The sequence below is a fragment of the Phocoena sinus genome, chromosome 5 (assembly GCF_008692025.1).
Source record: "Phocoena sinus isolate mPhoSin1 chromosome 5, mPhoSin1.pri, whole genome shotgun sequence".
NCBI classification, from domain to species: Eukaryota; Metazoa; Chordata; class Mammalia; order Artiodactyla; family Phocoenidae; genus Phocoena; species Phocoena sinus.
Genome location: NC_045767.1, coordinates 134,070,213 through 134,096,805, shown reverse-complemented (window position 1 = coordinate 134,096,805; position 26,593 = coordinate 134,070,213). Strand labels below are relative to the sequence as shown.

At 40.3% G+C, this 26,593-nt stretch overlaps 2 protein-coding genes across 3 annotated transcripts in view; one reads left to right on the top strand and one right to left on the bottom strand.

Annotated features, from left to right (window-relative positions):
- The window catches only part of TMA16 (translation machinery associated 16 homolog), a 38,980-nt gene extending 24,389 nt beyond the window's left edge, over positions 1–14,591 (top strand). Inside the window, exons 3-8 of one of the 2 annotated variants that reach the window (XR_004349981.1) lie at positions 3,688–3,725; positions 4,900–4,984; positions 6,134–6,282; positions 10,190–10,213; positions 11,795–11,971; positions 12,808–14,591. Coding sequence is in view for 1 of the 2 variants with exons in the window: in XM_032632581.1 (XP_032488472.1) it covers positions 3,688–3,725; positions 4,900–4,984; positions 6,134–6,282; positions 10,190–10,232; positions 11,727–11,907 (496 nt within the window). In the remaining variant the exon portion in view is untranslated. Of the gene's footprint in view, positions 1–3,687; positions 3,726–4,899; positions 4,985–6,133; positions 6,283–10,189; positions 10,233–11,726; positions 11,972–12,807 lie in introns of those variants that run through there. The other variant, XM_032632581.1, reaches the window with a different exon arrangement.
- Positions 14,592–14,736: 145 nt separating this feature from the next.
- Positions 14,737–26,593, bottom strand: part of MARCHF1 (membrane associated ring-CH-type finger 1) — a 593,424-nt gene continuing 581,567 nt past the window's right edge. Inside the window, exon 9 of the mRNA XM_032632580.1 lies at positions 14,737–16,854. Coding sequence (XP_032488471.1) covers positions 16,556–16,854 — 299 coding nt within the window. The 3' untranslated portion in view covers positions 14,737–16,555. The remainder of the gene's footprint in view (positions 16,855–26,593) is intronic.

Sequence of the window (26,593 nt, the reverse complement as noted above, 5' to 3'; positions counted from 1 at the left end):
GTATTTTGGTCTTGGTGGCAGCGCTCAGTCTTCTAGAAGGTCCTCATTATTTTGTGCACAAGTATTCTGCATATTACAAAATATAATCAAGCTTTCTTTTGTGTTCTCAAAACCAATTTGTTTTATAGGTATCATTTAGTCATTGCAGAGCAGGAAAAAAATTTTTTAACATCTTTATTGGGGTATAATTGCTTTACAATGGTGTGTTAGTTTCTGCTTTATAACAAAGTGAATCAGTTATACATATACATATGTTCCCATATCTCTTCCCTCTTGCATCTTCCTCCCTCCCATCCTCCCTATCCCACCCCTCCAGGCGGTCACAAAGCACCGAGCTGATATCCCTGTGCTATGCGGCTGCTTCCCACTAGCTATCTACTTTACATTTGGTAGTGTACATATGTCCATGTCTCTCTCTCGCTTTGTTACAGCTCACCCTTCCCCCTCCCCATATCCTCAAGTCCGTTCTGCAGTAGGTCTGTGTCTTTATTCCTGTGTTACCCCTAGGTTCTTCATGACATTTTTGTTTCTTAAATTCCATATATATGTGTTAGCATACGGTATTTGTCTTTCTCTTTCTGACTTACTTCACTCTGTGTGACAGACTCTAGGTCTATCCACCTCATTACAAATAGCTCAATTTCATTTCTTTTTATGGCTGAGTAATATTCCATTGTATATATGTGCCACATCTTCTTTATCCATTCATCCGATGATGGGCACTTAGGTTGTTTCCATCTCCGGGCTATTGTAAATAGAGCTGCAATGAACATTTTGGTACATGACTCTTTTTGAATTATGGTTTTCTCAGGGTATATGCCCAGTAGTGGGATTGCTGGGTCATAGGTAGTTCTATTTGTAGTTTTTTTTTTTTTTTTTTTTTTTGTGGTATGCGGGCCTCTCACTGCTGTGGCCTCTCCCGTTGTGGAGCACAGGCTCCGGACGCGCAGGCTCAGCGGCCATGGCTCACGGGCCCAGCCGCTCCGCGGCACGTGGGATCCTCCCGGACCAGGGCACGAACCCGCGTCCCCTGCCTCAGCAGGCGGACTCTGAACCACTGCGCCACCAGGGAAGCCCTATTTGTAGTTTTTTAAGGAACCTCCATACTGCTCTCCATAGTGGCTGTACCAATTCACATTCCCACCAGCAGTGCAGGAGTGTTACCTTTTCTCCACACCCTCTCCAGCATTTATTGTTTCTAGATTTTTTGATGGCCATTCTGACTGGTATGAGATGATATCTCATTGTAGTTTTGATTTGCATTTCTCTAATGATTAATGATGTTGAGCATTCTTTCATGTGTTTGTTGGCAGTCTGTATATCTTCTTTGGAGAAATGTCTATTTAGGTCTTCTGCCCATTTTTGGATGGGGTTGTTTGTTTTTTTGTTATTGAGCTGCATGAGCTGCTTGTAAATTTTGGAGATTAATCCTTTGTCAGTTGCTTCATTTGCAAATATTTTCTCCCATTCTGAGGGTTGTCTTTTGGTCTTGTTTATGGTTTCCTTTGCTGTGCAAAAGCTTTGAAGTTTCATTAGGTCCCATTTGTTTATTTTTGTTTTTATTTCCATTTCTCTAGGAGGTGGGTCAAAAAGGATCTTGCTGTGATTTATGTCATAGAGTGTTCTGCCTATGTTTTCCTCTAAGAGTTTGATAGTTTCTGGCCTTACATTTAGGTCTTTAATCCATTTTGAGCTTATTTTTGTGTATGGTGTTAGGGAGTGATCTAATCTCATACTTTTACATGTACTTGTCCAGTTTTCCCAGCAGTACTTATTAAAGAGGCTGTGCTTTCTCCACTGTACATTCCTGCCTCCTTTATCAAAGATAAGGTGACCATACGTGTGTGGGTTTATCTCTGGGCTTTCTCTCCTGTTCTATTGATCTGTATTTCTGTTTTTGTGCCAGTACCATACTGTCTTGATTACTGTAGCCTTGTAGTATAGTCTGAAGTCAGGGAGCCTGATTCCTCCAGCTCCGTTTTTCATTCTCAAGGTTGCTTTGGCTATTCGGGGTCTTTTGTGTTTCCATACAAATTGTGAAATTTTTTGTTCTAGTTCTGTGAAAAATGCCAGTGGTAGTTTGATAGGGACTGCATTGAATCTGTAGATTGCTTTGGGTAGTAGAGTCGTTTTCACAATGTTGATTCTTCCAATCCAAGAACATGGTATATCTCTCCATCTATTTGTATCATCTTTAATTTCTTTCATCAGTGTCTTATAATTTTCTGCATACAGGTCTTTTGCCTCCTTAGGTAGGTTTATTCCTAGATATTTTATTCTTTTTGTTGCCATGGTAAATGGGAGTATTTTCTTGATTTCACTTTCAGATTTTTCATCATTAGTGTATAGGAATGCCAGAGATTTCTGGGCATTAATTTTGTATCCTGCAACTTTACCGAATTCATTGATTAGCTCTAGTAGTTTTCTGGTAGCATCTTTAGGATTCTCTATGTATAGTATCATGTCATCTGCAAACAGTGACAGCTTTACTTCTTCTTTTCCGATTTGGATTCCTTTTATTTCCTTTTCTTCTCTGATTGCTGTGGCTAAAACTTCCAAAACTATATTGAATAAGAGTGGTGAGAGTGGGCAACCGTGTCTTGTTCCTGATCTTAGTGGAAATGCTTTCAGTTTTTCACCATTGAGGATGATGTTGGCTGTGGGTTTGTCATATATGGCCTTTAATATGTTGAGGAAAGTTCCCTCTGTGCCTACTTTCTGCAGGGTTTTTATCATAAATGGGTGTTGAATTTTGTCGAAAGCTTTCTCTGCATCTATTGAGATGATCATATGGTTTTTCTCCTTCAATTTGTTAATATGGTGGATCACATTGATTGATTTGCGTATATTGAAGAATCCTTGCATTCCTGGGATAAACCCCCCTTGATCATGGTATATAATCCTTTTAATGTGCTGTTGGATTCTGTTTGCTAGCATTTTGTTGAGGATTTTTGCATCTATGTTCGTCAGTGATATTGGCCTGTAGTTTTCTTTCTTTGTGACATCCTTGTCTGGTTTTGGTATCAAGGTGATGGTGGCCTCATAGAATGAATTTGGGAGTGTTCCTCCCTCTGCTATATTTTGGAAGAGTTTGAGAAGGATAGGTGTTAGCTCTTCTCCAAATGTTTGATAGAATTTGCCTGTGAAGCCATCGGGTCCTGGGCTTTTGTTTGTTGGAAGATTTTTAATCACAGATTCAATTTCAGTGATTGTGATTGGTCTGTTCATATTTTCTATTTCTTCCTGATTCAGTCTTGGCAGATTGTGCATTTCTAAGAATTTTGTTCTAGTGATTTAAAAGAGAAGCATGGTATTCAGTGTTTCTTCATTAAAAAAAATTAATTTCGGGACTTCCCTGGTGGCGCAGTGGTTAAGACTCCGTGCTCCCAATGCAGGGGGCCTGGGTTTGGTCCCTGGTCAGGGAACTAGATCCCACATGCATGCTGCAACTAAGAGTTCGCATGCCACCACTAAGGAGCACACGTGCCGCAGCTAAGGAGCCCGCCTGCTCCAGCTAAGACCCGGTGCAACCAAATAAATAAACAAAATAATTTTTTAAAATTAATTTCATATGCATAAAAGAATGATCTTTGAATTAAAGTTCTTTGGGTAGTTTTTGTTGCTTTTGACAGATTTTTAAAACTTGCTTTGGAAGTTTTCTGACACATACACACTTTTTCTCCCAAGACTGAAGAATGAAAAGGCGTTGCGTCTCAAACTTATTGGTAAGTGGATATACTTATTTGAAGTTCTTCTCTATACCTATTTTCTTTTGACTTTCTTAGTAAAATACTATTTTTATCTAAGTGAATTTTCTCTACCAGACTTGATCAAAACAAAATAAAATCAATCAATAAACTCTGAGAACAGTGTTAATAATATCTAGCTCAGTTTTCTAGAAACTGTTTAGTACCTACCTACCTGTTTTTATCCATCCCCCCATTCCTGTCTCTCTCTCTCTTTCTCTTTCAAGTTTAATTCTAGCTCCCTGACCATTAGAATTATGAAGGATTTTGAAAACAACAATTCATATTTAATGATGTGAATATATACATCCTCAGTCTGTATCTCAGTGTCACAGTCTTTTTGTGTGTGTGACAAGTCTGAGATTTCAGAAGAGTGGCTATTAGGCTTTATAACCAAAATGAAAGGTATTTGAACCATTAACTCTAATGCTTTATCAGGCAATAGAATAGTATTTCTAAACGGTTTGTCAGTAATCCTGGGTAGGGCCATTTCTTGATTTGTAATATTGAGAAATCTAATTGAAAGTGACACCCCGATGGTCAGATTTACTCATAAGGATGAGGTCTGTCAGCTCCGTGATAATAAATGTCACTCATTCTGTACAGTATCGGGCAGATCTTGTATGCTTAAGATATTTACTAACTTTGAGGCCCTGAACAGGTTACTTAACCTGTCTCTTCTAAATGGAGATAATAATAATAATAATAATAATCCTCATAGGATTATAAAGGTCTTGACACAGTGCCTGCTGCTTATTAAATGTTCAGCAGATGTCATCTTCTTCATTAATTTGATCAGACTCTCATTTTTGTTATTTCGGATAAGTTCTATCCTTTGCTTTATAAATACCTAGAACTTCGTGTTCTGTTAAGAGTGTTCTTTCCTTTTTTAAATTTTTTGCATCCTTACTGGATAAGAAATATATACAGAAAAGCGTCCCTCCTACCCTTGTCTCTTGCCCAAATTAAAATGTGACAATTTAATTTCTGACAGACTGATTTAGTTAGCTTTAAGCCCACACAAAACTTTATATTTAACTTTGAAATAAATTTTGATACTGTTTTGAACACATTGATGTTGAAAATTATAATGACTACCTCTGCTTGAATGATGACTTGTAGTGTTAAACTGTCTTGGTACTTGTTGTTATAGGTGAAAAACTGCAGTGGTTTCAAAATCATCTTGATCCCAAAAAAGTAGGATATTCAAAGAGAGATGCTTGTGAATTAATTGAAAGGTAAACACTGGGCATGTTATGAGCAAAGGGTCAGTAGCAGGAATTCCCCAGCTTGATTCTTCAACATTCAGAGTTCTATTCGGGATTTATAGATGAGCAAATGAGCTTTGTTATCAAGACTTTGGATTCTTATACTAGCTTAGCCATTTTAGTAGCTTTGTAACCTTTCTGGGCCTCAGAGTGGTAGTTAACCCAGTTTCTTGGCTTCCTGGAGGAATGTCATCTAAACTGACATCTAAAGATAGGGGTTAGCAGATTGAGGTGAGGTAGTTGGAGCCTCTAGGCAGAGAGAACAAGATCTGAAAGGCCCGGGGTGAGAGCAACGTATTTAGTGATCTGCCAGACATTTAATAAGACTGAAATAATAGGTTCAAGGAGGGAATTGTGACAGGTAGGATAAACAACCAGCTTTTGAAAGATTTCAGATATCAGTGTAAGAGTTTGGACTTTAACCAAGGACCGTGAGAGACATAGTTACAGCAAGCACCTGAGATGGTCACATTTTTAAACTTCAGAAAGGTCACAGTTGGAGGAATGAGGAGAATGGATGAGGGGGCAGGCTTTGGCTGGGAGACTGCTGAGAGGCTGATGAAGCAGTCCAGGCAAGAGGTGATGGTGGGAGCAGTGTGGTAAAGAGAAATGAAAGAGTGCAGACCTTTGAAGGAAGCAGAAGTCCCCATCTTTAATGAAGACTTAGATGTGGCGTAAAAGGGAGAGAGGCGAGGAGTCAGGGGGGGCACTCGCATTCCTTACTTGGGCAGCTGGATGAATGGTTGTCCCAGGGGATGGAGCGGGTCGGGAGGGGGCGCCTAGGGGCAGCGCGGAGGCAAGGCCAGGGGTGGCGTGTTAAGCCAGATGGAGATGTCCAGGAGGTGGCCGAGTACGTGGATACGGAGTTTGTTTAACAGACACTTTAATGGCAGGCTTTGATGTGGTCACAGGAATTTTGAAAATGGTTAAGTTACCACGAGAAGGTCTGAGGTCTGAGAACTTAAGGAATTCAGAGGAATATAAAAACTTAAGGGACAGGCGAAGGCTGGGGATTATGGTGGGTTTTTTTTTGGGGGGGGGGGGGGAGGTTATGTTTTAAATGAACTAGTATAAGCCAAACAGAGACTCTGTAAGTCAGATCATTTTCTTGTTTTTCAGGTATTTAAATCGGTTCAGCCGTGAGCTGGAGCAGATTGAGTTACACAACAGCATCAAGGCCAGGCGGGGCCGGCGGCACTGCGCCCGAGAGGCGGCCATCAAGCAGACCACGGAGCGAGAGTGGCGGCAGTACAGGGGCTGCGGCCTCGGTAGGAGCGGGAGGGCGGCAGTACGGAGCTTGGTGTGTTCTCAGCGTACCTTCCCTTCTTTCTAGTAATATTTGGCTTTACTTATTCTATTTATTTAGTTTAGTTTGATTTTCTTCCTTTGATTTCCTTTCCTTTTGAGTGTTTGGAATAATTTCTGAATTCATCCTTTTTTTCCTCCTACATTCCCCAAACCGTCAGTGTTGACGGTGACTTATCTTTCTACTGTGACAGTAAGGTTTTCCTCTCCCTTCCGGTGTATACTTGATTTGCTTTGTTCTAGAGTTATTACTTGCCTGTCTCCAACCACATCGACGTTTCTTTAGAGTAAGTACTGTGTCCTCTTGTCTTTGTAAGTCTTGTAGTAAAGAGCTATACTTGTTGCAGCATTTCTTGAGAAGTTATAGAAATCAAATTTTCTTTCTTAGCACTAGCATTTCTTACAGTTCCTGAAGACAAGTATGTTGTGGGCTTAACAACACTGTCTGAAGAAAGGCGCTTAGGAGGAGAGGAGAGGGCACTTGTAAGGGCTTGCAAAGCCCAAAGTCAGGTGATGACCCAAGGGCTACATGGCCTGCAAATGGTGTTTGATTGGCTTATTAATTGTCAGTATAAAAAAATCTGCTGATTTCACATGAAAAATGTAGATTTCTGGCTTCTCGTAAAACATGCGGTGGTCTGGCAGCATCATCTGCTAGAGCAAGGTAGCGACTGTCCCTTTTAGACTTGCGCGTTCAGCGGTCCCTAACCGTCCTTCATTCACATTCCCTGCCTGGTCCCTGTAGGCATTCCTGTGTGGATTTGCTTGGGAAGTACAGTAAATGAAATGCTTAAAGCAACATTAGGTTTTTAAATTTTAATAATAGCAATAGGGCCCTGAAGCAGATACCCTGTGGGTAACTGTTGTGTTGGTCCCAGCTTGTGCATAGTGATGCTGTGTGCCAGGAAGGTTTGGGGAGGCCTCCACAGGCATTCTCCCCACTGGAGCCAGTGTTGTGGCTGGACCCCACCCTCGTGGTTCTTACTGTGATTGTAGGGTGCACCTCAGCAAAAACCAGCAGGGAGCTTTGAAAAAAACAAGATTTAGTGCTTAAAAGTCCTGATGGTACAGGACATGCCTGAGGGCCACACAGCGAGGTCTCCAGTAGAGAAAGAGGGAGGGAACAGGGACCTGGGGCCCTGCCTTTGTTAGGGTCATAGGCGGGATGCCTGGGGTTTCATGGGTTCAGTCTTCATAAAGGCGCCAGCAGGGGGAACGGGGTCACTCGGGTGGTCAGTTATCTGCGTTCCCCGGGGCTTTCTAATAGGGGAACTTCGTGGGGGAGGAGCCTGGTCCCTCACCTAGTTGTTTTGTTGGAGCTGCGTCAGTCTGGCCGTAGGTGGATCCATAGAGTTGGATGTCTTCGCAGCATATACCTCGACAGCTGGAAGGTTAGCATCAGGCACTTACCCTCAGTGACACTGTGAGCCCTGAGTAGATGGCAGTTCCTCCACATCATTCCTAAGCAGTGAGTTTCTTCACTGAAAAAACAACAGAATAACTTTGGAACTAGATAGATCTGGACTTAAACCCTTACAGGGTTTCTTCCCACCCACTCCCTGGCCTTGTTACCGTCTATTTAAAAATAGAGGTAAATAGTGCACCTCCTTCCCAGGTTGTTTAAAAGTCAAGAGAGGGGCTTCCCTGGTGGCGCAGTGGTTGAGAGTCCACCTGCCAATGCAGGGGACATGGGTTTGTGCCCCGGTCCGGGAAGATCCCACATGCCGCAGAGCGGCTGGGCCCGTGAGCCATGGCTGCTGAGCCTGCGTGTCCGGAGCCTGTGCTCCGCAACAGGAGAGGCCACAACGGTGAGAGGCCCATGTACGGCAAAAAAAAAAAAAAAAAAAAAAGATGAGATTTCACGTATCAAGCGCCTGACACAGAACCTACTGTAGGAGGTTGAGGGAGAGCTTTGGCCACTGTGTCCTTTTCACCTCAGTTTGTCTATGCTTGTAGTCTCCATTTCCTCATTTTTCCATTTTTATTGGAACCCCTTAATTAAGCTTTTGTAGCCACCACTCAACTAAAAGCCCTTGTCACCGATGACCTTTAAGTTGCTAAGACACATAGTGCCTGTACTGGGCACTCATGTAGTCAACTTTTCTGCAGTGTTTGATACAGATGATCCCTTCATTTCTTGTCACACTTTTTATTTGGGGTAGAAGCCCCTGACCTTCCCTGGTTTTCCTCCAAGTTAACTGGCCATGACTTCAGTGTCCTGAGTTGAATCCCTCATAGCCTCACAAACTAAATATTGACCCAGGTCCCTGTCTTTGGGCCTCTTCTCTTTTCTCTTTACATGAATTCCTGAGTTGATGTCATTCAGTCCTGTGGTTTTAAATACCATTTAAATGCTCATAACTTCCAAATTTATATTCTCAATACTTGTCACTAGAACTCCAGAGTTGCATTATCAAACTTGGGTTTCTCAGAGTATCTACTTGAGTGTCTTACATGCATCTCCAACTTATGTCCCAAAGCAGAGTCCAGCTTTTCTCCTAAAACTTGCTTCTCCTGCAAGCTCCACGTGTCTGTCAGTGATATCACCACTTGCCCCCTCGCTCGTGTCAGAAACCCTGCCGATGGTTTTGCATTCCACACCCAGCTCATCAGCAGGATATACTTAAGAGTCTAATGGCTTGCCTGCTGCCCCCAGCACCTCTAGCTCGAGCCACCACCATCTCAGCTCTGCCATCATGACAGCCTCCCAGGTGGTCTCTGTGCTCAGTCTGTTCAGCCTGCAGCCGCCAGTAATTGACGGCACACTCCAGGTCAGACATCTGCTGGTGGTGGAGCCAGTGCTAAAACTCACACCTTGTCTTCCAGTTATGCCACAGTCCTTATTCCAGATGCATGGAATGTGTCTGGTGAAAAAAACTTTGTCAACTCTATCAAGTTTACAAGCATCTAGAAACGTGGGCAGATTGTCACCAAATGCTGTGTTGATCAGGTTCAGAGAAGACAAGATGACTGACATCTCTCCCTCTTGCTCCATGGTGGTATAACTGTTCCTGACTCATTTTATTAGAATTTCTTAAAAAAAATAATTGTGCTTAATTTATACCTTTTAAACACCTGACCCCTCGTACTCATACTCTTATTTTCTGAAGCTATTGTAAAAGTCAGTATACAGTCATGTCAAACATTTTTATCTTTTTCATTAATTGATACTGGATTTTATTTAATATTTTATCCATTGGCCAGAATTTTTGCAGCAGTGTTCCAGTTTTTGTTAAACATGCCTCTGTGTTCCATCAACAAGGATGACCCATGCATATAGGTTTATGATCCACTTTCTAATCATAAGGAGCTGTCATACACCTAGTTTTCATTTAAAATGGGTTTAAATTTTATTGAACTTTATTGAACATCTATTGATTATAGTTTATTTGAAAATTTTTTTACATTTTTAATAGCATTTTTTAAGATTTAATAATCCTTGCATTCCTCAGACAAACTCTACCTTGCCAAAGCGAACTATATGCTTGAAAAAATTGCACCTTTCACCAAGAAAATATGTAAAACAACTGTGAGCATGTTGTTGTAGGGGACCGATAGTTAGAATTTGCCAGGCACCTTTACTGTCTAAAAGGACAGAGTTTATTTTGTTGATAGGTTTGTTTTATTTTATAGATTCTGTGGTAGAATACATTATTTAATAGTGTTCTTTTTGAATCACCTTCTTATAAAGTAAGTCCTTTATGCTTGCAAAGCTTACCTTTCATTAGAGCATTATAATCATGCTTTGAAAGTTTTTTTTTGGATGTTCTTGCTGTCAGTTACTATTGTTTCTGAGATAGAAAATGAGGAAACTATAAATGTTATCATAGAAAGCATTGCCTAATAGATATAAATTATTTTCTTTTCCAGAGATTCCAGACATTTTAAATGCAGGTAATCTGAAAACTTTTAGGTGAGTCTGTCTCTTTTGTTCTTTGAAGCTGCAAGTAAAATACATAAGAGATAAACTTTCTTCCCTTTTTGAGTCTAGACGTTAGAGCTAAAAGAAAATTAGGAGGTTCTTTTTAACCTTTCCTCTTTCATCAGTTGAAGTAAGAATTTTCCTAAGTTTAGCATTTGTTTGAGATGCCTGATGTACACTGAAATGATAATGACCTGGTGCTTTTATTTGTTTTTCAAAATACTTTAAAATTCTTTAATATAGTACTTAAAGAACATGATATCCTTGTTCCTCCCTGGTTGTTATTTTTTAAAAAGATAAATTGTCAGCAGCAGACTTGTTGGCTGAGTCCTGTCCCCATACTGTTCGCAGCACCCCCTTATGGAGAAGGTGGCTAGTGGGAAGTGGTATGGGGAAATGGTTAAATCATAAAGAACCAGTTGCCCCAGTGGTCTCTCTAATAGTGCTGTGTGACCGAGAGACCAGTGAGTAGGATTTCCTGTTTTCAGTTTTCAAACATGGGTTCTTTGTCTTTAGAACATAATTTTTATTAATCATTTTGATACTAGCTAGACCATGTTGATCAGTCTGAAATTTTAATTGAAATTAGATACATTTAAGTCCATATTATTTGAAACCCTTAAGCTTATTTTATATTTTTATACTTCTGAATTCATAGAAAATATTTAATATTCATAAAATATTTGCTCTAATAGAATTGATTGATCATATTTAAGAAGTGGTTCACTTTGTAGCCTAGGTACATGTATTTATAAGTACATGGAGCTTAAGATTGATTATACATTAATTTTTTTTGCCTGTAATGTTAAGAAATCAGATATATAAATGTTCTCTTTATTCCTAAAACAGTGTATGTTCTGCCTCCCCCAAAGAAAGCCAGAAATGAGAAGAAATTAGCCTAGACTGTTAGTATCAGAGTTCAGTTCTCAGAAGAATCTTCACATTGCTTGTAAAGTAATTGAACATAGGATTGTCAGAGAAAAGCTGGGGTTGAAGAACTAAAAGTTTTCTATTAAAACCAAAAAAATTGTTTGATTACTAAAACAATTGTGATTTACCATTGTGTGTGAAAAGAAAAACCTTTTCTGACTGCATTTTGGAGATTTTCCAGGATGATGTAGTTCCTACTTCAGAGATTCTTGATACCATATGTGTCCTAATAGAGGGAAGTGTTTGGGTTAGGGAGAATAAAAGAATGGAACAGAGTTTCCTTGTAACTTCTGCCTGATATTTTCCTGCATTGCTTTGGAAATTTTGAATTCTCTGTGCAGTTAACCGCTATTGTAGATTAATGAGAAAGTTCAGTTAAGTATGGAAAAAGCAAACCTCAGTTCTTGGGACATTTTTTTTCCTACTGCATTTATATTGTTTCTTTCTAGTGCATTTGAATCTGCTGTAAATTTGTAAACTTTCTTCTGCTTAGTTTTGAAGATTGACTATTACTTCCCTACCTCACCACCCCTCTGCATTCTCTCTTTTGTCTAGGGAATGGGATTTTGATCTGAAGAAATTGCCGAACATTAAAATGAGAAAAATCTGTGCTAATGATGCAGTGCCTAAGAAGTGTAAGAAGAAACCTGTGACAGCTGTAGACGGAGATTTAGGAGAATTGGAACTGAAAGATGAATCAAGTGACACAGATGAGGAAATGACTGCAGTGGCCTAATTGTCTTTACTTGAGTTGAAAATAAATAATTTGAGAACTTCAAGTTACACTTGAATTGATTATGGTAAATAATTGTCTCTACACAACAATTTGCTGTTTAGCTTATTCTCTTATATGATGAGAATCCCATTTTCAGTTTCAAAAACAGTGTTACGATTTTAACTTAAAAATGAATGTTGCTTTATGTTTACATAAATATGTTCAGACCCTGCTTAAAAACCCAGACCGTTATAAAATCTTAAGAACTCGGGCTTCCCTGGCCGCGCAGTGGTTAGGAATCCGCCTGCCAATGCAGGGGACACGGGTTGGATCCCTGGCCTGGGAAGATCCCACATGCCACAGAGCAGCTAAGCCCATGAGCTACAACTACTGAAGCCCGCGCACCTGGAGCCCATGCTATGCAACAAGAGAAGCCACGGCAATGAGAAGCCCACGCACCGCAACTAGAGAAAGCCCGCACACAGCAACGAAGACCCAGCGCAGCCAAAAGTAAAACAAATAAATAAATTTATATATTTAAAAAAAAAATCTTAAGCACTCAAGGCTGTTTGAATGTTGCAGATACAAATCTGCAGAAATCCAGGTAAGTTAGGCAAAAAATATAGAAACCACAACAAAGGTTTGGATCACTTGTTTAATATACAAAGTCTGTTTTTCACAGGTAATTATTTTCTTTTCCTTAATTTGTCTTAGTACACATTATTCACAAAACAGTAAATCGTTCATGCAAGAGAATTAGGTAAAACCGAAAAAAGTACAAATGCTCAATCCCCCAAATTGCACACAGTTAAAATAATTTTTCCTTGTTTGTTTTAATGCAGTTTCAAATGGGCTTTCTTCAGATGTGGAGGAAACACTGCAGCCCAAAATAACAGTACTTCCTTTCAACTGTATTGACAGGTAAAATAGCACCTTTGGGCTGACTTAAGGAAAGAAGACTGATTTTCATCTTTCTTAATTAAAGTGTAAGTCCTACACAATTATTGTATGACAACTACCATAATGATAAGTTTTAAGAGCTCTACTTTGTTCCAAAATATTCATTGGCATGGCAAGGAAAGGTAAATTGTGTCAGGCAGATGCAAAAACCTTCCTCCCCACCTCTCCTCCATGACAATTAGAGTATCTTAGTGATGTCATTGCTCTAATGAGCTAGTTTTCCAGCCCAAATAAGTAGATGTTTTAGGGACCTTTTGCAAAACAAGGTAAGTGTGACTATGTGGCCATCTCTCTGGAGCTATAATCACATGTAACAGCAGCTCGGAGTGAGAATAGATAGTTTTAGGGACCTTTTGCAAAACAAGATAAATGTAACTATGTGGCCATCTCTGGGACTATAATCACATGTAACAAGCTCGGAGTGAGATTTAATCCTAGGGCATTTTGAAAGACTCCAGAGTATATATATATACCTGTCTTCCTTTTATTTCTCCATTGCTTTATATCCCAAGTCGATGGGAACATTTTTGTTTTGTTTGTTTACATTTTGTTTGTACTTAAGTTTAATTGCCCTTTGGGCTTCACTTTAAAAAAAAAAATACTGGATTTCATTTCTTTACAATTTAATCTTCGATTTTACACAATTAGAGTGACAGTTCTTTAAAAAATCAACAGCATAAATGTATGTTTTCTGGTATTGATAATACCACAGATTCATGATGATAAAAAGCCAAGGTTTTAGCAGAACTGTAAGTTTATTCTTGAGTTTCATTCTTTGTTTCGATTCCATTTTACTTCTTACATAAGCAGGTGAGCATGCTTCAAAACACTGCCATTCCGGAGAGCAGTTTTCCTTTGTGAAGGGTATATCCAGTCCACAAGTGTTGTCACAAAGCCAAACCCGGTCATTGAAAGGACAAGTGTACCACTGCCACACAGAACGTAAGAGAAAATAATCAACACTAGCTTTTAAACGCACATAGTTACTTCAGATTGTTTGAACTACCAACAGCCCTTACAGGAAAACTTTTAAAGATTTAAATTCAGGAGTTCAGTGTTTAAAAAGAATAGCAGAATAATGTTGACTTTTAATGTGTTAGGGAGCTATATTATTTTCTCATTTCAAGAAAGTCAAAGCCTATTCAAGTTCATTTTGAGAATTTACGTATGGTTTTAAAATACCATGTCAGTTTTTATCATTAATACAGTAATGCTTATCCTTACTTTTCATTCTAGAATTTCTTAGTGTTTGGTATGCCCCTTAATAAATTATTTATTAAGCCAATCGTCTTCCACTGTGAAATTATGCACTTACCTTTATTGCTAAAGTTTGGACAGAATTTAAATGGTATTTATGGTATAATTCAGGTAAATAATCCTTTTCCTTACAGAGCAAACAAAAGAGAAATCAACATTTCTTTGTTTGCTGGTGGCTAGATTTTGTTCCCTCAGGAATATTGTAAACAACTGCTGCCATTGTTAAACCTCAGGAGAAACGGGTTAGTAAAATGCTTAGGAAAATTACCAGAAAAGAATGGATCACATTTAATCCCTTGGGTGAGGTGCCTGGTTAAATCCCCTAAAGCTTCGTTATCCATGAGTGTATTTATCTTAAACCTTGAAAATGGAAATTTAAGGAGTTAATACAAAGTCCAGGTTGTTTAAGCTTCATATATTTTTAATTACACCACTATGTCTTTATTTGTGCAGAAATTTTGGTCTAGTTTATAGTTGCCTCAACTTAGTTTTTCCTGTGCCTTCATTCCATGCTCCTACAGCAAGTTTTAAGAAAGATGGGTTTTAAACCTTTTGTTTCCTGCCTGACTGAATACCTTGACGTTTTTCTCATGTATATACAGGAACAAACACATGCCACACACACACAGTTGATACTGTTGACCTTTGCTTTATTTCTAGGAACTGGGGCTATTTGGACTCAGTGTCAGCCACTACTCGTATCGAATCAAACTTCTCTTCAGTAAAAGGTTATTTCTCTTTTCTTTCCCTATGGTAACGTGTGAGTTTTGAAAAAGCCCACTGACAATTACAAAGTGCATCAATGTGATACCCAGATTTGTGCAATACGATACCCATGCTTTGGTTCTATGGCCATCACGGTTGCCTTTTCACAATAATAAATACGACAGCTAGCAAAAATAAATCACCTCATTTTATGTAAGACATCTCTCTTTGACAGGCCACACTATATTTATAATCATTAATCTAGCTCACTGCTATGTCATTCACATTTCAGTTTTACATGAATATGCAAAGAATACAATAATCAACTGAACTGTCAAACCTAAACAATTCAATTTATTACTTAGCACAGAATCTGTTGAATATTTTTGCCTCCCAGCTGAGCAAGGGAAATACTGTCAGCTTTTTAAAATACAGTCTAATGCTTGGTCATAACTACTCATCTGTCAAGTTGACACCTCATTAAAAAAAAGGTACGTTTGACTTAACAAAGATATTAAATTATTTTCCCTATTATAAGTGCTTCATAGTAGCAAATAAGTTAATTTCAGAACTTACCACAGGCAGATTGCTTTGTAGTTTTGTTTTTTCACCCTTTAGAGAAATGGTAACTTCACCTAACTCTTAACCAAGATATTTAATTTGATTAATTTAGTGCTTTGTAAAATAGTATTTGTGATACTTTGAATAAAAGAGTGAATTAAGCTGCTGTTTTGAAAGATTCAATTGTTAAATGAAGCAGAGGCTTTGTCTCTAATTTTAGGGCTGCACTAGCCAATAAGTTTAATTCAAATTGAGCTATGCTGTAAACACACTAGATTTTGAAGACTTGGTGCATAAAAAGAGCTGTAAAATAACTCAATACTTTTTTTATATTGATGACATTGAAATGATAACTTGGGTATATAGTGTTAAATAATATATATTATCAAAATTCATTTCACCTGTTTTTACTTTTTCTAATGGGGCTACTAGAAAATTTAAATTTGCATATGTGGCCTTCATTGTGGCTCACATTATATTTCTGTTGGACAACACTGTTTTAGAGGGTCCAGGTGGAGTATACAAGGCTTCTGTGGGTATTTAACAGAGCTAATTAAACCCCAAAATCTCTGAAAATCATGATTTAAACATAATTCCAAGTATTAATATCTTGAAATGTGTATTGCATCTATTTTAAAAACATGCATCTGTCAAAACAACTGGACTCGAACTCCACTATAGCCATAAAACCTGTTAGCTGTCAAAGTATGAATATCAAAATATGCATCTTCTGAGTTTGCTTCTGATGTGCCTTAGGGATAATGCAGATAATTTCAAGCTTAAAACCAAATGTGTTTGTCATTTCCAGATGAGAGAGTTCAAGGCCCTAGAAGAAAGACACGTTGCAATTCAAGTCCGTATTCTTGACCTTGCCCTGTTACTGTGAAGACTCAGGGGTCTGTCCAGTAGTCTCTCCTCATTGCCTGAAAGCATCCTTGCTCCAGCGGTCCTTGTCTCACAAATCATTCTCCAGCCAGCTTTTCACATTTTCTCTTCACACTTGAGACTGCTTCATGGGATCCTGATCATTTGGTGTTTCTTCTCCTTTCTTTTTGAGCAAAGAAAGGACAAATGAGTCAGAAAGAGGAGAGAAGATAATGAGGGTGACTAACTCAGGATCACTTCTGTCACTTGTAGTGGCCGAGGGCCAGGCGATACTCCGGTGACACGCTCCCGGCTGGCCCCATCACACAGGTATGACTTCGGGGGGGCCGCCCTCTGAAGGTGGCAGTGCGTTGGTCCCCGTCTGTAAGGCAGGCACTGCCCCGGCGTCCTTGGCATCCGTGTTCACCGTGCAGGAGCAGTTCCTCTCCAGCCTCTTGGCTGTGTCAGGGCAGTTCTGCACAAAGATCACGCGGTTGTAGGCCTTCAGCCTGCGCCACAGCTGAACGTAGACCTTGCACTGTACGTACATGAAGACCAAACCTCCCGTGAAGCCGATGGCCACCACAACCAGTTTTGTCCAAAATGGCCATTCAAGGACACCTGTGAAATAAAAGAGAGAACATTACCACCAAGTCTTATTGATGGATTTGGTGATTCTTTTCCTATGTTTCCTTCAAAGGATCATGCCAGCCTGTTAATACATAGATCAGGAATATATTCTTAACTAGTAAAAATTATAACCTGTTGCTTAATTGCCTTAAATATACTGCCAAAATTGTACATGAAAAAATTCTCTCCCCTACCCCTGTAATGATGTCTCTCATCTCTCTTAGCCATCAAGAACCTACTGTGATCATCAGATACTTACTTCGACATTTCAGCTAAATCTTTAAGGAAGTGAAAGAATCAGACTTTAGGATCCTCTTAAGGTAATGTAATAGGTACATGTGTGGGATTGTACCCATGGGTTCCCTCCCCACCCTCATTACCTTTAAAATTAAAAAAAGAGAAAGAAAGAAAGAAGCTGCCATGTCTCAGAATTCCTGAGTACAGACATGTGTAAGATTTAGAATTTTAGTCACTTGTTTTCTTACCAATCTTACATTTTGTTACTGAGAACCATCTCTTTCTTAGACATCAATCAGTCTTTTCTCTTAATTTCCATCACCATAAGTAGAAATGGACTTTCTTTCACAAAGAGTTTTTAAAACTATGTCACGAGCATTTCTGTAACTACAACAGTTTTTACGCCACACATAATTATAAATGTTAAATATATGATGGTCAAGAGATCACCTCTTGCCAACATTAGGATGGTATGGAGGATGTGATAGCTGCCGTCATTCATGTGAGAGACCGTCAAGTAAAAGAGAAGGGTGGGTTGGAAACCACACTTTAGGGAAGTTGGGTTTTACTTACTTGTAACAGTGAATAGAGTTATAAGAAACGTCCTGTCTATATCCTGTCTACATTTTGTAAGACTGACATTTATGAATACTTTATGCCTCTGGAAGCAAAATGGACCCCTGCCCCGTTTGCCTCACGTTGAAGGGCTTGCCTTGTTCCTTAATCCTGTCTATGCCTGACTCACTGAGCTGGGGGGACCAGCAGCTTACAACTGGGGGTAGTTGTGTGCCCTGGGCCACTGAGCAGTGTCTGGAGATGCCGATCGTTACACCTGGTGTTGGGCGGGTGCTACTGACTTCTTAGTAAGTCGTGTGGTGCTGCTTTGCCAGCATCCTGCAATGTGTAGGACAGCAAGGAGTTAACCTAGTCCAAAATGCCAATGGTGCTGAGCTTGAGAAACCCTGTTGCAGAAGATGATCACGTTTCTTTATTTAGAAATTTAGGATTTTTGCTCTCAGCTGTTCAATTGAGCACTAGTGTCTCCTTGTTTAGAAGGATGTTAACCACAGACAAGCTGCAGTGTGTTTTGTCTCCCATTTTTAGGGAAATCCCCATGGATTACATCTCATTTTCCCCTCTGATTCCTAAATGACACTACCACCTGTGCCCTGGAAGTGCCTGGAGATTCTCTCCTTCCAGCCTCTGCCCATGATATTTCTTCTCTCAGACTTTGCTTCTCTATTTCTGAATGTCTACCTGTCCCACAAAACCTGACTCAGAAATAATTTCCAGCTGGGAATAAGCGTTCTCACTCTTCCAGTTTCATGTTATTTTTACACCTGTGGCGTGAGTGGCTCTCTGACGTAAGTTATTTGTTCTCTGCTGTGCCATAACTTTGACAGTGCAGGATCTACGTCTGGTTGGTCTTTGTTTTCCACGCTGCCTTGCTCAGTGGACATTTTAAGGATGAAGGAAAGCTTTTAATATATATAAAGCTTTGATATCTTTCTCTCTCTGACTTACTTCACTCAGTATGACAATCTCTAGGTCCATCCATGTTGCTGCAAATGGCATTATTCTTTTTTACAGCTAATATTCTATTGTATGTATGTACCACTTCTTTATCCATTCCTCTGTTGACGGACGTTTAGGTTGCTTCCATGTCTTGGCTATTGTAAATAGTGCTGCTATGAACATTGGGGTGCATGTGTCTTTTTGAATTATGGTTTTCTCTATATGCCCAGGATTGGGACTGCTGGATCATATGGTAGTTCTATATTTAGTTTTTTAAGGATCCTCCATACCGTTCTCCATAATGGTTGTAACAATTTACATTCCCACCAACAGTGCAAGACGGTTTCTTTTCTTCACACCCTTGCCAGCATTTGTTGTTTGTAGACTTTTTGATGATGGCCATTCTGACTGGTGTGAGGTGATACCTCATTGTAGTTTTGATTTGCATTCTCTAATGATCAGTGATGTTGAGCGTTCTTTCATGTGTTTGTTGGCAATCCGTATATCTTCGGAGAAATTTCTATTTAGGTCTGCTGCCAATTTTGGATTGGGTTGTATGTTTTTTTGATATTGAGCTGAATGAGCTGCTTGTAAATTCTGAAGATTAATCTTTTGTCAGTTGCTTCATTTGCAAATGTTTTCTCCCATTCTGAGGGCTTTTAGTCTTGTTTACAATTCCCTTTACTGTGCAAAAGCTTTGAAGTTTGATTAGGTCTCATCTGTTTATTTTTGTTTCATTTCCATTTGTATAGGAGGTGGGTCAAAAGGATCTTGCTGTGATTTATGTCATAGAGTGTTCTGCCTATGTTTTCCTCTAAGAGTTTTATACTGTCTGGCCTTATATTTAGGTCTTTAATCCATTTTGAGTTTACTTTTGTGAATAGAGTTAGGGAGTGTTCTAATTTCATTCTTTCACACGTAGCTGTCCAGTTTTCTCAGCACCACTTATTGGAGGCTGTATTTTGTGCACTGTATATTCTTGACTCCTTTATCAAAGATAAGGTGACCATATGTGCTTCGGTTTATCTCTGGGCTTTCTATCCTGTTGCATTGACCTACATTTCTGTTTTTGTGTCAGTACCATATTGTCTTGATTACTGTAGCTTTGTAGTATAGTCTGAAGTCCATGAGCCTGATTCCTCCAGCTCCATTTTTCTTTCTCAAGATTGCTTTGGCTATTCAGGGTCTTTTGTGTTTCCATATAAATTGTGAATTTTTTTTGTTCTAGTCTGTGAAAAATGTCATCGGTAGATTGGTAGGGATTGCACTGAATCTGTAGATTGCTTTGGGTAGTATAGTCATCTTCCAATCCAAGAACATGGATATCTCTCCATCTATTTGTATCATCTTTAATTTTGTTTATCAGTGTCTTGTAGTTTTCTGCATATAGGATTATTTTCTCCTTAGGTAGGAATGGGAATGACCTTAATTTCTCTTTCAGATTTTTCATCAGATTGTTCATCATTAGTGTATAGGAATGCAAGATTTCTGTGCATTAATTTTGTATGCTGCTACTTTACCAAATTCATTGATTAGCTCTAGTAGTTTTCTGGTAGCATCTTTAGGATTCTCTATGTATATATCATGTCATCTGCAAACAGTGACAGCTTTACTTCTTCTTTTCTGATTTGGACTCCTTTTATTTCTTTCTCTTCTCTGATTGCTGTGGCTAAAAGTTCCAAAACTATGTGGAATAATAGTGGGGAGAATGGGCGGGCACAACCTTGTCTTGTTCCTGACCTTAGAGGAAATGGTTTCAGTTTTTCACCATTGAGAATGAAGTTGGCGGTGGGTTTGTCATATATGGCCTTTATTATGTTGAGGTAAGTTCCCTCTATGCCTACTTTCTGGAGGGTTTTTTATCATAAAGCTGTGTTGCATTTTGTCAAAAGCCTTTTCTATTGAAATCATATGGTTTTTCATTTGTTAATATGGTGTATCACATTGATTGATTTGCATATATTGAAGAATCCTTGCATTCCTGGGATAAACCCCACTTGATCATGGTGTATGATCCTTTTAATGTGCTGTTGTGCTGTTGGATTCTGTTTGCTAGTATTTTGTTGAGGATTTTTGCATCTGTGTTCATCAGTGATATTGGCCTGTAGTGTTCTTTCTTTGTGACATCCTTGTCTGGTTTTGGTATCAGGGTGATGGTGGCCTCGTAGAACGAGTTTGGGAGTGTTCCTCCCTCTGCTATATCTTGGAAGAGTTTGAGGAGGGTAGGTGTTAGCTCTTCTCTAAATGTTTGATAGAATTCGCCTGTGAAGCCATCGGGTCCTGGGCTTTTGTTTGTTGGAAGATTTTTAATCACAGTCTCAATTTCAGTGCTTGTGACTGGTCTGTTTATATTTTCTATTTCTTCCTGGTTCAGTATCTGAATGTTGTGCTTTTCTAAGAATTTGTCCATTTCTTCCAGGGTGTCCATTTTACTGCCATATAGTTGCTTGTAGTAATCTCTCATGATCCTTTGTATTTCTGCAGTGTCAGTTGATAAGTCTGGCTAATGGTTTACCAATTTTGTTTATCTTCTCAAAGAACCACTTTTTAGTTTTATTGATCTTTGCTATTATCTCCTTCATTTCTCTGATCTTTATGATTTCTTTTCTTCTGCTAACTTTGGGGTTTTTTTGTTCTTCTTTCTCTAATTGCTGTAGGTGTAAGTTTAGGTAGTTTATTTAAGATTTTTCATGTTTCTTGAGGTATGATTTTTCATGTTTCTTGAGGTATGATTGTATAGCTATAAACTTCCCTATAAACTTCCCTCTTAGAACTGCTTTTCCTGCATCCCATAGGTTTTGGGTCATTTTGTTTCCATTGTCATTTCTTTCTTGGTTATTTTTTGATTTCCTCTTTGATTTCTTCAGTGATACCTTGCTTATTTAGTAGCATATTATTTAGCCTCCATGTGTCTGTATTTTTTTACAGATTTTTTTTCCTTTTTTTATTCCCTGTAATTGATATCTAGTCTCATAGTGTTGTGGTCGGAAAAGATACTTGATACAATTTCAATTTTCTTAAATCTACCAAGGCTTGATTTGTGACACAAGATATGATCTATCCTGGAGAGTGTTCCAAGAGTGCTTGAGAAGAAAGTGTATTCTGTTGTTTTTGGATGGAATGTCCTATAAATATCAATTAAGTCCCTCTTGTTTAATGTATCATTTAAAGCTTGTGTGTGTTTCCTTCTTTACTTTCATTTTGGATGATCTGTCCATTGGTGAAAGTGCGGTGTTAAAGTTCCCTACTATGATTGTGTTACTGTCGATTCCCCTTTGATGGCTGTTGGCATTAACCTTATATATTGAGGTGCTCCTATGTTGGGTGCATAAATATTTACAATTGTTATATCTTCTTCTTGGATCGATCCCTTGATCATTATGCAGTGTCCTTCTTTGTCTCTTCGTCTCTTCTAATAGTCTTTATTTTAAAGTCTGTTTTGTCTGATATGAGAATTGCTACTCAGGCTTTCTTTTGATTTCCACTTGCACGGAATATCTTTTTCCATCCCCTCACTTGCAGTCTGTATTTGTCCCTAGGTTTGAAATGGGTCTCTTGTAGACAGCAAACATATGGGTCTTGTTTTTGTATCCATTCAGCCAATCTGTATCTTTTGGTGTGAGCATTTAGTCCATTTACATTTAAGGTAATTATCGATATGTATGTTCCTATTCCCATTTTCTTAATTGTTCTGTGTTTGTTATTGTAGGTCTTTTCCTTCTTTTGTGTTGCCTAGAGAAGTTCCTTTAGTATTTGTTGTAAAGCTGGTTTGGTGGCACTGAATTCTCTTAGCTTTTGCTTGTTGGTAAAGGTTTTAATTTCTCCATCAAATCTGAATGAGATCCTTGCTAGGTAATCTTGGTTATAGGTTTTTCCCTTTCATCACTTCAAATATGTCCTACCATTCCCTTCCCGCTTGCAGAGTTTCTGCTGAAAGGTCAGCTGTTTACCTTATGGGGATTCCCTTGTATGTTATTTGTTGTTTTTCCCTTGCTACTTTTAATATCTCTTCTTTGTATTTAATTTTTGATACTTTAATATGTGTCTTGCATTTTTCTCCTTGGATTTATCCTGTATGGGACTCTCTGCACTTCCTGGACTTGATTAGCTATTTCCTTTACCATATTAGAGAAGTTTTCAACTATAATCTCTTCAAAGTTGCACAGCACAGGCTCCAGACACGCAGGCTCAGTGGCTATAGCTCACAGGCCCAGCCACTCCACGGCATGTGGGATCTTCCCAGACCAGGGCATGAACCCGTGTCCCCTGCGTTAGCAGGCGGACTCTCAACCACTGCGCCACCAGGGAAGCCCTTTCTACAGAATTTTAAATTCATTGTGTTCATCATTGTGTATTTGCTCGTTAGTTCTTCTAGGTCCTTGTTAAACGTTTTCTCTCCATTGTATTTCCATAATTTTGGATCATCTTTACTATCATTTCTCTGAATTCTTTTTCAGGTAGACTGCTTATTTCCTCTTCATTTGTTAGGTCTGGTGGGTTTTTACCTTGCTCCTTCATCTGCTATGTTTTTATCTGTCTGTCTTCTCGTTTTGCTTAACTTACTCTGTTTAGGGTCTCCTTTTTGCAGGCTGCAGGTTCATAGTTCCCATTGTTTTTGGCGTTTGCCCCCAGTGGCTAAGGTTGGTTCAGTGGGTTACGTAGGCTTCCTGGTGGAGGGGACTAGTGCCTATGTTTCTATTCATGTATTCCACAGATGCAGGTACATCAAGTTGATGGAGATTTAATCCGCTGCTCCTGAGGCTTCTGGGAGAGATTTCCCTTTCCCTTTCTCTTCTTTGTTCGCACCACAGCTCCTGGGGTTCAGCTTTGGATTTGGACCTGCCTTTGCATGTAGGTCGCTGGAGGGCGTCTGTTATTCATTCAGACAGGATAGGGTTAAAGGAGTGGCTGATTCGGGGGCTCTGGCTCACTCAGGCCGGGGGGAAGGGGGGTGTATGGATGCAGGGCGGGCCTGCAGCAGCAGAGGCCAGCATGACGGTGCATCAGCCTGAGGTGCGCCGTGCGTTCTCCTGGAGAAGTTGTCCCTGTGCGTTCTCCTGAAGTTGTCCCTGGATCCCGGGACCCTGGCAGTGGCGGGCTGCACAGGCTCCCGGGAGGAGAGGTGTGGAGAGTGACCTGTGCTCGCACACAGGCTTCTTGGTGGCGGCAGCGGCAGCCTTAGCGTCTCATGCCCGTCTCTGGGGTCCGCGCTGTTAGCCGCGGCTCGCGCCCGTCTCTGGAGCTCCTTTAAGCGGCGCTCTGAATCCCCTCTCCTCGCGCACCAGGAAACAAAGAGGTAAGAAAAAGTCTCTTGCCTCTTCGGCAGGTCCAGACTTTTCCCCGGACTCCCTCCTGGCTAGCCGTGGCGCACCAACCCCCTGCAGGCTGTGTTCACGCCGCCAACCCCAGTCCTCTCCCTGGGATCCGACCGAAGCCCAAGCCTCAGCTCCCAGCCCCGCCCACCCCGGCAGGTTAGCAGACAAGCCTCTCAGGCTGGTGAGTGCCTGTCAGCACCAATCTTCTGTGCGGGAATCTCTCCGCTTTGCCCTCCGCACCCCTGTTGCCGTGCTCTCCTCCGCGGCTCCGAAGCTCCTCCCCTCTGCCACCCGCAGTCTCCGCCTGCGAAGGGGCTCCTAACGTGTGGAAACCTTTCCTCCTTCACAGCTCCCTCCCAGAGATGCAGGTCCTGTCCCTATTCTTTTGTCTCTTGTCTCTGTTTTTTCTTTTTTGTTTTCCCTACCCATGTATGTGGGGAGTTTCTTGCCTTTTGGGAGGTCTGAGGTCTTCTGCCAGCGTTCGGTAGGTGTTCTGTAGGAGTTGTTCCACGTGTAGATCTGGTGTATCTGTGGGGAGGAAGGTGATCTCTGCGTCTTACTTTTCAGCCATCTTGAAGGTCTCTCTCTCCTTAACTAGTTTTAATGGTAATTTTTATTGTGAGTAAACATGAATGATACATGTGCAGTTTGTATAAACACTTTCTTTTTTTAAAAAATAATTTAGTACGTGGGGTTTCTTTGTTTTGTTTTTTTATAAATTTATTTTTGTCTGCGTTGGGTCTTCGTTGCTGTTTGTGGTCTCTAGTTGTTTCGAGCAGGGGCTACTCTTCGTTCTGGTGCACAGGCTTCTCATTGCGGTGGGTTCTCTTGTTTCAGAGCACGGGAGCTAGGTGCAGGAGCTTCAGTAGTTGTGGCTCGCAGCCTCTGGAGTGCAGGCTCAGTACTTGCGGCGCACGGCCTTAGTTGTTCCGCGGCATGTGGGATCTTCCCGGACCAGGGCTCAAACTCGTGTCCCCTGATTGGCAGGTGGATTCTTACCCACTGCACCACCAGGGAAGCCCTAAACACCTTGTTTGGCAAGTTCATGGTGTTTTTGAAAAATGAATCATAGAAAGTTTGGAGAATATTCAGTCCAATTTAGTCAACAAATGAGAAAAGTGAGCTTCAGAGTGATAATTATTTATTGAAGATAACTAGCACATGACCAAGGCAGAACGAGACCCTGTCCTTCTGATCACTTGCCCAAGTCGGTGTTTACCACTTTGGTGTTGTTAACAATAAGAGCATGTGTAATTACGTTAAAAAGGAATGTTTAAGCAACAGTGCTGAAAAGGCGACTATTATATGGATGGCAGGGAAGTGATTTTTAAGACATTCTCAAAGCAAATGTTAACAGCCAGCAGGCATGGCCCAGCCCTGGATGTTCTCAGAGGCTCACAGGGGAGTGAGACAAAATCAATTTCTTATTCTAGTCCCTTGCTTCTATGCGTTTAAATGGTCCTGCGGCAGCCCTAACATCTATAGTCCCTTTAATAGACAGCATGGGGCTTTGCTGGTGGCGCAGTGGTTAAGAATCTGCCTGACAATGCAGGGGACACAGGTTTGAGCCCTGGTCCAGGAAGATCCCACATGCCATGGAGCAGCTAAGCCCATGTGCCACAACTACTGATCCTGCACTCTGGAGCCTGCGAACCACAACTACTGAGCCCGTGTGCCTAGAGCCTGTGCTCCACAACAAGAAGCCTGCGCACCACAACGAAGAGTAGCCCCTGCTCACCACAACTAGAAAGTCCGTGTGCAGCAATGGAGACAGAGTGCAGCCAAAAATAACTAAACAAATAAAAATAGACAGCATGAACTTTTGTTTTCTTGGTCCGTATTTTTGTGATTTGTTTTCACACAGATAGTACCCTGGAACATTCCTCTAGAATATGTAAAGAAAGGCAGGAGGAGTAATTGTTCTCCCAAATTAGAGTTGGCAACATGGATAACTTAGGGAGTTAAAGTTTCAAGTACCATGTATTTACATGTATTTCTTTTTGTTTTTGTTTTCCTGTTACTGCAGCTCAGAAGATGCTACCTCCACTCTGGTTAAAGAAGGCAATTTGTTCCTCCTCAAATGTTTTCAAGATGGATTTAAAGCAGTTTTTTCCAAAACTTTAAAAGCCAATTCAGGATCAGCGCCCCCTGTTCCAATGCGAAAGGAAGATTAAAATAATAACACACAGATGCCCACACTACCTGAAAATGTGCACTTCGGGAAGTTAGGTGTTAAACACACGTTGAACTTAAGTGCAGAGAGTCTCCTACTAAAAAACTTTTTACAAGAGTCACCATGGTCCCATTTGAAATTACCCAGGTCAGGAGCTGTCCCTCTGGTCAGTGACTCTGTAGGAATAACCACGGGGACTGCTTCATGATAAAGATCTTGCTTCCTATTTCAGAAGCTCTGAACACAGAAGATAAAAGCTATCTCATTTTCACTTGCTTTTAAGAAACTGAAAATAGGGACTTTGGTGGTGGTCCAGTGGTTGAGAATCCGTCTTCCAGTGCATGGGATGCGGGTTTGATCCCTGATCGGGGAGCTAAGATCCCACATGCCACAGGGTAACTAAGCCTGCGTGGCGCAACTACTGAGCCCACACGCTCTGGAGCTCATGTGCCACAGCTAGAGAGAAGCCTGCGTGCCGCAGTGAAGAGCC